General features: G+C 38.2%; 2 protein-coding genes across 3 annotated transcripts; both read right to left on the bottom strand.

Moving 5' to 3' along the window:
* Positions 1-2,466: 2,466 nt before the first annotated feature.
* Positions 2,467-4,864, bottom strand: pvalb3 (parvalbumin 3). Of its 2 annotated transcripts, XM_010789079.1 has the most exons (5): positions 4,769-4,864; positions 4,248-4,320; positions 3,309-3,441; positions 2,957-3,066; positions 2,467-2,844 (listed from the first exon to the last, which is right to left on the bottom strand). In XM_010789079.1, exons 2-5 carry the CDS (start codon positions 4,306-4,308, stop codon positions 2,819-2,821), a joined length of 330 nt encoding a protein of 109 aa, XP_010787381.1. In that variant the 5' UTR covers positions 4,309-4,320; positions 4,769-4,864; the 3' UTR covers positions 2,467-2,818. The 2 variants fall into 2 exon arrangements, with proteins under 2 accessions (XP_010787381.1, NP_001290224.1); NM_001303295.1 differs by lacking the exon at positions 4,769-4,864 and having other exon boundaries at positions 2,819-2,844; positions 4,248-4,308.
* A 4,143-nt stretch (positions 4,865-9,007) lies between these two features.
* LOC104960902 (parvalbumin, thymic-like) lies at positions 9,008-11,110 on the bottom strand. The gene is made up of 4 exons (XM_010789078.1): positions 10,984-11,110; positions 10,704-10,836; positions 10,424-10,533; positions 9,008-9,269 (listed from the first exon to the last, which is right to left on the bottom strand). Exons 1-4 carry the CDS (start codon positions 11,042-11,044, stop codon positions 9,241-9,243), a joined length of 333 nt encoding a protein of 110 aa, XP_010787380.1. The 5' UTR covers positions 11,045-11,110; the 3' UTR covers positions 9,008-9,240.
* Positions 11,111-12,233: the final 1,123 nt, after the last annotated feature.

The raw sequence follows: 12,233 nt of genomic DNA, 5'->3' as shown, positions 1-12,233 counted from the left end.
AGTTCCTCACCTGCCCAATTAACCTTCACTGCCTCCCCGCTGCACACTGCTCTCTTTGTCCCTCTCTGATGTCATAAAACTCTGCTTTCTGTCAGCAGGTGCATGTGTGGAAGATTAACCACATCTCAAATTTAATCAGACCTCCTTTCTCTCTTTGGTTTTATTCTGAATAATCTCCTGAATTCAGATGCCCAGAGCAGCGGGTCGTAAATCTCCTTAGGGCTCACCAGAGAGAGGTTATCCCCCTCTTACATTTTGTATCACACTGATTTCACCAGCTTCGTCGGGAAAAGATAAAGGACTCCAAACCTCACTGTTTTTGGGAACGTATGGTTACATTTGACCTGAAAACCTGTTGAAACCTGTTTAGACACAAACAATGTAGGATCCTATTCCAGAGGAAGATGAAAAACAGGAAATCATTTATTAAGAGCAGAACCGTCTAAAAGAACTTCCTGATAAATCTACTTCATATTAGTGACAAGACAGGTTAATACAACAAATGTACATGTTTCACTTACAGATGTGTAATCAGGTTTAAAGTACATGATTTGTTCTTATGGCAATCCAGTTTAGAAGAGAAAATAAAAAAAATATTTAGAGAAATAAACTTAAAAAAATACAAAAAAATAGTACAAAAATAATTACAATAATAAAACAAATAAATAAATAATAACAGTATTTTTATTATTTTAATTTTTTATCATTGTTATTAATTTATGAATGTTTCTGTTTTCCCCGATTCCGAAAATGTCAAAGAAGTATTTGCACTTAAAAAAAAAAATGCAATTATAAGCTCAAATCATTCTTAATTCACTTATGAGTGTTAGATACTTGATCAATTTCCTGTATTATGACTTCTTCATCTACACACACATGCACACACACCTGACCTACTGCACGTTGAGGGGTCGTGTGTGGAACTTTTTTTATTGTTGATGTTTTCAAGGTTTGCATCTGATCTCCATGAGAACTGTCCACTCTGAGTTTGTTGTCTGCAAAGAGGAACCATTCAAACAATCAGCACAACAGCACTAATGTCATTATCACAGAGGGGAGGCCTTTTTGTAACGAGAACCAGGGGAATACATCTCATTATTCTCAAACGTAGTACCATGCACTGAAGCTGACTTAACACTTTGTGAGTGACGGCACTTTTATTTGTCCAAAGCCCCTTGTTGTACTAGAAACTTACTGGACTCAAGTGGAGCTCAGAAAACACATTCAAAGCTGGCAATGTAAACCATTAAAATAACTGAGAGCCTTCCTTGTGACTTGATGACGGATCAGAGGCGCCATCGTGTGGCTGCTGCACTTCAATGCAGAGACATCCTCACTTAGGACATCCCAAGAATAATTCAATAAAACAATCACCCCACATTGAAAGAGAGGAGAGCTGGAGGGCAGCTGTCAGATGGGTACGAGACGGACAGGGTCTAGAATGTGGACATTTTCTGAATGCACTTGTAGCCTACTTATTTGCACTTAAACAGAAATATTGTCGTTATGTAGGGCCTGTGGGTTATTATTATGCTATGATTTTACTGGTCCGGCCCACTTGAGATCAAAGTGGGCAGTATGTGGCCCCTTAACTGAAATGAGTTTGCCACCCCTGGTCTAGATTAAGAGGTTATATCTGTGTTTTTTTATTTCCTAACACCACAGCTGTTGACAAAGACCTTCTTCATGTTGATAGTGTGAGACTTTGTGACTTTTATAAAGAAGTAGCATCACTTTCTTACTCTCGCCCAATCAATTTGCTGCTACTAACCATACCTGGTGTTACACTAGTAAACAGTGGCAATTGTGTAAGCTAATGTTAGCATGTTTAAAGGGGAACAGCACCTCCAATTAAAAATTTCAATAAACAATTGTGGACATTCTCTCTGAGGGATAAGTGTCAAACTAGTTTTAAGTCTGGTGCTTCTCAATGACTGATTTTTAGAAACAACCATATGCTTTGTTTGCTTTTCCTTTTCCAAATATGCTCAAGGAGGAAATATTATTCCCATTTTCAGGTTCATATCAGTATGTAGTGTCTCTACTGTGAGATGTCTCATACTGCCTGTGTTGCAGCACCTCTTTTCACCCTCTGTCTGAAGCCAGAGCCCAGTCTGCTCTGATTGGTTAGCTGGCCGGCTCTGTTGTGATTGGTCAGTATTAGGCCCGTTAGAGTATCTTTGCTGACTTTTCTTTTTTCTGCTGTTGCATCAGATTAGCATTTTAGCTAATTGTTTACTGTTCGGCTTTGCTGTTGCTTGTATCCAAAGTGGTTTCCATTTGCTTTGTGGCGTTTTCATGATTTCTTTTTTGAGATTTTCTTTGAAGGAACTGTTTAAGATCTCTTGCTGAGATTCACTTTGCAAAATGAGTTTATTTTTCCTGTTTTTGTTGCAAAAAAAGTACCTTTGCTGTCAAAGCATTTTTCGATTTTCTAATTCAGAACCATATTGAAGACCAGTCAGACTTTATTGAAAAAGAACCTTTATTATGATCTCATCATTCGCCCGTTTTCCATCAAAGTGCATCATCGCTGATTTCACAATAAGCAAAACTCACATAATAAAATGAGGACAGAAGTGAGAGAGAGAGAGAAAGACACAAGTCAACCAAGCTATACACTTCGAAAGGTACATTCATCGTGGACAGAGAGAGAGAGGAGGCTTGTTTTTTCGGTCAGGGGGGTGAGAGGTCAATTGTATAAAACTGGTGTAGTGAGTGGGAGAGAGAGAGTGAAAGGGAAAAGAGAGGACTATGTCTTGGCTGAAGTTGTTCCTTAATTAAGAGAATGGATGTAGGATGTTGTCTGATTCTCCATTTAAGCCTTGACCATGGTGGCGAACTCTGCAGGAAGACAAAGAAAGAAAAAGGTTATTTCAAGATATTTTTAGATATATTTAAAGCTTCTTAATTTGGTTTTATTTCCAGATAAGATTCCCATTTTTTTTCTTCTTACCATCGATTCCAATCATGCCATCACCATCGATGTCACCGGCCTTCAGGAAAGCCTTGGTCTCACCATCGGTCAGAGCTCTGGCACCGGCAGAGAAGTTCTGCAGGAACAGCCTGGAGAGGAGGAGAGACACTCAGTAAATAATGCATTTCAATATTTATTCTGCATGATCATGATTGGTTTTGAGAGTTTGTAGATGTCAGAAAATCTCATTCAATTATTCTCATTGTATTTCTTTCAGGATAAGTTAAGTAAGTTAACTCTAATGTAGAGTTGAGATAGTGGTAAGTTAAGTATGAGGTAGAATTGAGATAGTTTAGAGTTTCTTAAGTGAGGGTCTAAGAGGTGTTCTTACTTAAGCTCCTCCTCCTCAATGAAGCCACTCTGGTCCTGGTCAATGACCCCGAAAGCTTTCTTGATGTCATCAGCGCTCTTGGCGGACAGGCCGACCTTAGCGAAGAATTCCTTGTGCTTGAAAGACTCAGCAGCTGTGAGGAAAAGATATGAGATCAGATGTTTTAGGAATTTCACACAGAAACTGAAGTGTGTTTTGTCCTGGTATCGTTTACAAGGTCTGGTGGTTTGTTTCTATTCTTCCCAAACCTCTGCTCTGACTGTCAATCAGCGTTTAAGAGGTTTTTCTTTACTGATACAAGTTCAAATAAATGGTTGTATATGTTAAGAGTTCATTGGGTAAAGTAATTTGATATTTTACTCAAGTACATACCACTATTTATGAGTGTTGCAAATCCTATATCTCAATGAAATGTCCTGCATTCGACTCTTACTTAAGTCAGGCACAACAATAGTAGCATCAAAAAGCCCATTTGAGAGTAATATAGAATATATAAAATTGGATTATATACGTTATATTAGATTGAATTGTGTATACTATTGCATGTTGCATCTGTAAAAGTAATTTAGCTGAGTATCTTAAACTGTTATAATTCAGAAGGTGATATATATTTTGTATCTATGATCGAAACCTGAGAGTAACTCAAGTCATCAAAAAGTGTAAAGGAGTACACAAATGCAGTTAATGTAGTAAAGTAGACGTAGTAAGTGCTTAAGTAAAGTTGAAGCACTTTAAAAATGTACTTAGTTACATTTCAAAGCTGCAAAAATTGCTTTGAAAGTCCCATTTGCTGTAATCTGGTAGTGTGATTCTGAGTTAGAAATGGTATTCTGCTGCAGGAAAGTCGGCATTAAATGAGTAAGAATACTGAAATATGACGAGTTGCCTGTTTTTGAGCATCTGTCCTGAACAATGCTGTGTCATGTCCGTGTGGTTTACCTTTGCAAGCTGCGAGGGCTGCAGTGATGTCAGCCTCCTTCAGGGTTCCTGCAAGTGCCATTTTTGTTTTTTACTGAGGGAGGAGAGCAGAGGACAAGTCATCAGTTGAGCTGCAGCGAATCAGACAGAGTTAAGCACTTTGAATCTTAGCATGTTAAGCCCCCTCACTTCTACATTACAGCGGTCAAAGTTAAAAAGCTACATGTAAACTTATTTAATGGCATGCAGTATATCTTTTCTTTGTTGCTTGCTGTGAGTATTCCTCTCTGGCAGCCCCAAAATGATCAGAAAAAGGTAGTCCAATTTTCTCAAAATTAAAGCCCTCCAAGGCAAAATATCCTTTGGCTGCAATAGATTTTTTTTTCTCCATTTGGTTCCTCAGTTAGTCCAAACTCTGAGCTTCTGATTCTGGCCCTTTCCTCGATTTTTAAATCCCATTGCTTGGAGTCGAAGCCCCTGAAGCTCTCTTTGCTTTCAGGCAGTAGATTTTTAAAGGTTTGCTGCTCCTCTTTGAAACTCACCTTGGGGTTTATCTAGAGACTAGAGTGGATTCGTTCAGTTGAATGAGATCACTGCAGTGAACCCTTCAGCCTCTCCTGCGAGCTTATATACCTTCACTCGCCCGAAATATGATGCATAGGCTATGTAATTGACACTGTGTGCAAAGCAGTCAAAGCAGTCGGTCGAAAAATGTGTCCAGTAGACAGAGCTGATCTATTTATATGCACATAAATGAAGATGCTTAAATGGTAGGCTAAGTGTATGCCTATGCAAAAGTGCTTGATATTGCATAGGGCTAAGAATATACGCTGCTGATTTGGGTGAAACGTACTCTGTGGCCATGTCGTTTTGATCCGTTTAACTGGCAGTATGGAGTGAAACATTTTGTACATTTCTTATAATAAATGATCAGACAGTTAAAGCAGGTTTTTATAGCATGAGTTAGTTCAGCTACTTATCAGATATGTTTAAAAATGACACTATTTTCACTTTTTTATCAGTATTTTAAGATACTTCTCATTATTAATCAAAGGCTTTTTATGAAACTCCAATGTAACTTTTACATTTAAAAATTAAACGGTGTGTATGGCCCTTTAAATGGCAGTTTACTTCGCCATTTCAGCCCAAAAAGGCTTCTTAGTGGTTCCTTGATCAATAAAAAGGACTTTTAAAATACAATGTAGTTATTTCTGATTATTTAGCTAATAAAAAATCACAAGTCATCCCATCAGAATCACCTGGACAGTTTTGGTGAAAATGAGCCTGTGCGTAATTGGCATGCGTAAAATGTCTGCAATGGCTTCGCTGGCATGCCAGTGCCAGAACTGTCTGGTTGTTGTGATTTCTTGTCGCAAGCAAAGGTATATGTGGTGACATAGGGGGGAAAAATGATATTGGTTTTTATTTGTTTTGGGTTTTTACATTTTTTATGCAGATCCAATGACACTCTTTGCTCTGACGCGTTTGGCTCAACGTAATATGAAGCTGCAGGAAGTTACCGTGCACAGTTTAGCGTTTTAATCACAATAAGGAGATTTTTGCAAAGTCTAATGAATGTTTTACTAGTGTAAACTCTGTATTTGCCAGAGGGTGTAAATGGAGACCCCAACAGGGGAGGGGCTGTGATTGGATAGCAGGTCATTGAATTTATTCAAACATATAATCATAATCTGCTTACATGCGGCTGAGCAGCGACAGCCAAGTTTTATTTTAGGAGCTCTTACAGCCATTCAGTCCATTTCTCATTATGGTGATGAAACTATTTGTGATGCTATTTTGGGAAACATCAACAACTGATATCGTGGGCATCATCATCATCATCTCATCGCGTCAGTGTTAATACCACAGGGCGGTTGCGTAATCACCACACAATTCAAATTAAAGTGTGCAGAGGGTCTTTCCATGCCCATATTTGATCTCATGACGGATGCAGGCTGTTGTTTGTCTATTAAACATGAGGTGGCAGTGTTGAGATGTGGCCACTTATAGAGATGATATTAAAATATAAGCAGATTTGAGTTTTATTGTATCAAACCTGTACTATAAACGTTTAAACCAGGGGTGTCCAAACTACGGCACGGGGGCCAAATGCGGCCCGCGGACCATTTTGAATCGGCCCTAGGCCAATTCTGAAAGTATAATGGAATATGGCCCACAAATTAAACTTGTGCTTGTCTTGTATTGTACTTCTTACATATATATGTAAACATTACACTGTATTTATGTGTTAATAAGCCCACTTTTTAAATAAATCCAGTCAATTAAAGTTGGAAACATTTCATAACAAATCTAACTTGATAAGAAAAACCCCAATAACTTATTTGTAAAACAAGTGTAAAATATACCCTTCATATTTCCACTAATAATAAGCGATCTGAGGCCCCTGTTTTAAGGAATGAGTTGCCAACATAATAAATGAAACCCTCTGGAGGGCTGTGATGAAGGCTGTTTTGTTTCTTAAAGCATTTTCAAACAACCCACATTAGATTGAGTTTGCTGACTTAAAACTTAACTTATGAGGCAAAATACCTCTAGGGAGTGGCCCAGCCCTTCGTATATTTTTCTGTATGTGGCCCTCGGTGGAAAACGTTTGGACACCCCTGGTTTAAACTGATCTCTTTGAATGTGTATCCAACCTCCACTTCCTCCACTCCAGTGGCTTCTGATGTGGGATTTCTCAGAAGCTTCTTACTTATATACAGTTTCTATTTCAAATGTTCTTTAGGTTTAGCAGGGAAACTGTGGTCTTTCAAATCTGCTGTGGTCAAGTGAGGTCTCTCACCTCAACCGACTCTGCCACAGATACTGGAACTATTCCTGCCCTTCTTCAATATCAGGTTTATATTACACATATCTCACAGCGGGGAAGAAACCCATCAAGCAGGGCAATGGAGCAGGTCTGTAATTTGAGACAGAGACTGTGAGAATGTACATTTGTGAGAAAAATATAAAGAAAAACGGAAATTGTGAAATATTTAGAACGCTTAATCTTACTCTCCCTATACCGAGCATCCAGGACTGTGGAAAAAACCTGAGGTATTTAGGATGAAAATAACACAGGAACTATAGTGTGTATCCATGCTACCTAAAAAACAAATCTTATTTAACTATAAAGTATTATCACCCTCAATAAAGTATCCTTCATTTCATTGTTACCTGCAGGCTGTATGTGAATGTGTTGTACTCGAGCCGGAGACATTCTAAGAAAAAAAACAACCACATTGAGATGTTCCTATCACCTTTAATGCTTCAATCTGCAGTAAATATAAATGTTTCCCTTCTTTGTGAACTAATTAATGAGTTAAGAGGTTTCTCTGGTGCTCCACCTGCTGCAGATTAAATAGCAGTGACCTACTTTCACTGCCATGTGACAGAAAGTAGCAGATTAAATGTGCTTCATTGACAGAAGTCTAGCTAAAGATTGGCACTGAAAACCGGGTCACTGCAGGCCGAGGCTCTGCCAGACGCTTCCCATCGCAAAGCGTGTTTTCCAGCTGTGCCCCCCCACCACCACCTCCACCACGAGCTGCAGCTCACACCAAATAACATTTCTGGTCAGTGGAGGTGGAGCCATACAGCTGAACCGTCCTGATGCCATTTCCTCCAAGGCAAAGCAAGGCAAGGCAATTTTATTTATATAGCACTTTTCAGCACGTGGCGATTCAAAGTGCTTTACAGATTAAAAGCAAAATACATTTAAGAACAAATACAGCATAAATACATTATTAAAAATACATTTCATTTAAAAAGGCATTCCAGAGAGTAAGAATCTTCTTTGTATCTGTTTCTTTTTCTAGGCTGCATTGAACTGATTCTCATCTTGTGATTGCTATGTATGTTTATGTATTCTTATATACAGTTTTGTATTGTATGCAACTTGTGAACTTGATTTTGAACAGTGCTAGATAAATAACGTTTATTATTACTGAATAGCTTTCCTGGAAATGCAAAGTATCTTCAAAAAAAGCACAAATGCTGTTATTCTTCATCTGTACTACTTACTGTACGTGCAATTTCAAGGTACATGTAGTGTTTCCATTATACAATTAACAAAAAATAATCATCTGTTTTTCAGCCCTGTAGTGTTTGAGAGTGGTCAAAACAACCTCCACCTCCTTCATCTGAAAGATACTGAAGCTTATATGTTAATGCATCAATGTAATCAATAATATATATCACTGACATGAGCTTTTCAGCATGATGGTTTTTTACTTTTTTTTTACTTTTAAGAATGATTTGTTGCTAACACTTTGCAATTTTACTTATTTCAATTGCAGGACTTCAAATGTAGTATTACTCCTTAGGTAAATAATAATTAATTGATGAAAACATTATGAACTAATAACATAAAATAGACAGATTGTGCCTTGAGCTTATACATTTTAAATTGTTTCAAGGGTCATGATGAAGTCAGCATGATGTAAAGTCCAAATTGAACTGGATTTATGGTGGAGAACAATCGCTAAGTTGTCATAGTTTATCCAAAATAAGTATTTCATAGACAATAGGTGAAATGTTGCTGAGGTGTAAACACATAAATCGCACCAAATGACCCCATCTACGGTGTCAAATTGAAGTTGCCGGAACGACAAACACCTCATTTGCACACAGGGAAATCGGCTCGTGACGTTAATTGGAGAAACCAAAGCCTGCCTGGACAAACGTGACCCTGCAGAGCTCAATATAACATCACAACAACACAACAACAACAATACACACGAGGATGTGCATCTCGCTGCAGAAAAAACACTCTGAAACACTTCACAGAGAAAAATGATATTTATTTGTTCACTTTTCTGGCAGGGAAAGACACATAGCAGAAAGGAAACATTTAATTCATTTTCATTTCTTTAACGCATTATTTTCCGTTACAACTACAACACACACGGTCCCTGGATGACTCCTTATTATTTACTCAAGATAACAAACAATATTGAAAAGAGAGCACCCTGAGATTATCACCATGACACAAATCATAGGGGTGACGTATGATTTATGAGGACTTGACCAGCGCGGAAAACTCTGGAAAGAGAAGAAAGACAAGAGTTTTAGACATTTCTTTAATCTGTTCTTTCACATTCAGTATGTATTACTTCTGATATTTCATTAAACTACAACCATGTTAAAGTAAATTGACACTGATTGATATAACTGCACTTAAGTTACTTTAATATTTCCCATCAGCAGAAACACGTGGGTTTGCTATCCTGGCTCCAATGAGCTCCCCTTTGACATCAGGACAGCAGAAAGCTTACACATCTTCTGGTGCAGACTGAAGACTCATCTCTTTCGACTCCACTTCGAGCGATAGAATTACTAACAAAGCACTTATATACTAATAAAGGACTGGCTTATCTAAAGCCAGTTGAGTAGCACTTGAAATGTTTTAGCTCTATGAAACCTGATGTACTTATATGATTCTGTTTTCTTCAAGTTTGTATCTTCTTGATCGAACGCACTTATTGTAATTCGCTAAATGCAATGTAATGTCGTAAAAAAGTGAAACAGCAGCAATAATTTCGCATAAAATCTTCAGTTTCTATCTTTAATTATTATGTTTTTACATTATTTCTATATGCCTTGTGATTAATAAATGGTATTTGACAATCATTTGTTGATTTTTTCACATGTTATTGTTTGTTTCTTTCAGCATGTATAGCCTTCTATTTGCATTGTGTGCATTATGAAAATACACAACATGAATAAAGCTGTGTCGGATTTGCAGTCATTTTCAATGCATCTTCATTTCCCGTGCTCGCATTTTAAAATAAACAAATCCCAGGATTATTTGTTTTTCTTTAATGAAGTTTCTGTTTCAGCCAATGTCCTAATTTCTCTTCAATAAAAGCTTTCTATCATTATTCACAACCTCGTTGCTTCACAGCTGTTTTTGCAGAATAAGTCAAATGTAAGAATATGTTAGTTGTAGGGTAAATCCTCCCATCTGATTGGCTATAAATGCTCTTATAGAATAAATACAGAAAGTCACCTGATCACTTCAGATTGCTCTCCTACACTTTACTCTAGTAAGTAGCTACACATGTATTCTTCACACAATCTGACCCTGGTCTCAGTCTCCTTTCAGCATTAAAGCAATTCATTTACCTTGTAAACATTGATACTAATTCAAACAAATAGAAACCTATAGATCCTCATCTTCAGTTACACCTTCCTACCTTCCAAGCCGATCTTCCCGTCTCCATCGGAGTCGCCCTGCAGGAGGAAGCCTCTGGTCTCCGCCGCCGTCAGGGGCCTCGCTCCTTTGGAGAAGTTCTGCAGGAACAGTCTGCAGGAAGACCACGGATAAGCACAGGTTGAGAAAAAAAGACACCAAATACACAAAAAAACTAATGAGAACAAAGTTTCTAACCACATTAAATGTCATGCATTTGCAGGAAACTACCTATAGTTGAATTGCAATAGAACAGGATTGTATGTTGTGTGTATTAAACTCACTGTAACTCATCCTGTTCTATGAAGCCGCTTTTGTCCTGGTCCAAAATCGTAAAGATTCTCTTGATCTCTGTTGTATTTTTCTTGGATAAACCCACAGTTTTTAAGAACATCTTCGGGCTAAATGAGTCCTTTGCTGAAAAAAAAAAATCACACATCAAACTTGATTAGATCCAGACAGTTAACAAGAAGATGTACCAAACGGTAAAATACAGAAACAAAGGCCTTTGACGAATAGCAAGACTCACTTATTTTTCAAACAATCACTATCCACTATCCTCACCTTCACAAGCATTGATGGCCAAAGCGATATCGGAGGCTGCGAGGAAGTCGGTGATGGCCATGCTGATGGAGAATCTGTTGTGGTGTGCGTTGTAGTCGGGTGCAATATGTGACTGCAGAAAGACACTATGGGTGACAGTGAATAGGCTTCACCCCCCCTTGGTGTCAAAAACCACCAGTGTCCTTCTGTCCGCTGTCACCTGCAGCTGACCACTTCAGCCAACAGTGTGTGTGTGTGTGTGTGTGTGTGTGTGTGTGTGTGTGTGTGTGTGTGTGTGTGTGTGTGTGTGTGTGTGTGTGTGTGTTTCACAAATCCTCAACCCAATTACCAACACTGATGCTGACTGTAGCACACTACTGCAGTCTAGTGGTAGATCACAGCAATGATATATACTGTAGAAAAACCCCCATAATTCCTACTATTGGTTGTGCTGTTGATGGATCTATTTGGGTATTTTCTCTAGATGTGTTATGATGTACTGATTACATTCAGCCACTCTAAAATAACAAACACATTTGTCCTATAAACAACATTTTACAATTGTTGTAGGTGCAGTTTTGCTGCAACCTTTATTTTAAAATTCTGAAAGTTTTCAAGTGTCTTAAACACAATTGAAAAAGTATTAACTTTGCATATAAACTATGTATAGATACCGTTTATCAATGTGTATGAAATGTGCATTTACTGTATGTGTCCGAACCATAGACTGTATATATAAAGGTCCGAACATAGTTTTTTTACACAGCTGAAAAACCAATGCTAATGAGAGCTTTAAAGGGACAGGGAGTAGTTTTTGTAAACACAACTTTTAGAGTTGCGCACTCCTCGCGGCTCGACGGGGGGGGGGGGGTCGCTCTCCAGCGAGTGAAAGCTAAACCTGAGACTCACTCACCTCTGATTTGGAACACACTTTGTTTGCTTAGCGTTTAATGTGACATCACCTCGCTATATATTTGTTTCGTGCACCTTTTTCCTAGCTTACTATCCGATGTATGCTTACAATCTGACACCTGGTCGCTACGATTTTAGAGGTTGACGCCCACCAACTTCCCAAAAGAGAAATAGGTGAAGGGGTCATGCAGATACAGACACACCTCTAGAGGGTTGTAAATGATGAATGGGAGGATTTCTATGCGTGTTGTTTTTTTAAAGAAAATCCTACACATTGTGTCTCGAATGTGAGCTCTTTTTAAGTTTCCACTGTACAATTTAATCCTTCATCCTGCATGTTCCAGACTGCCAAGGCACAC

The sequence above is a fragment of the Notothenia coriiceps genome, unplaced genomic scaffold (genome assembly GCF_000735185.1).
Source record: "Notothenia coriiceps isolate Sejong01 unplaced genomic scaffold, NC01 NC01_scaffold00032523, whole genome shotgun sequence".
Taxonomy (NCBI): domain Eukaryota; kingdom Metazoa; phylum Chordata; class Actinopteri; order Perciformes; family Nototheniidae; genus Notothenia; species Notothenia coriiceps.
The sequence above is the reverse complement of the archived record's forward strand: the minus strand, read 5'-3'. Positions and strand labels throughout refer to the sequence as shown.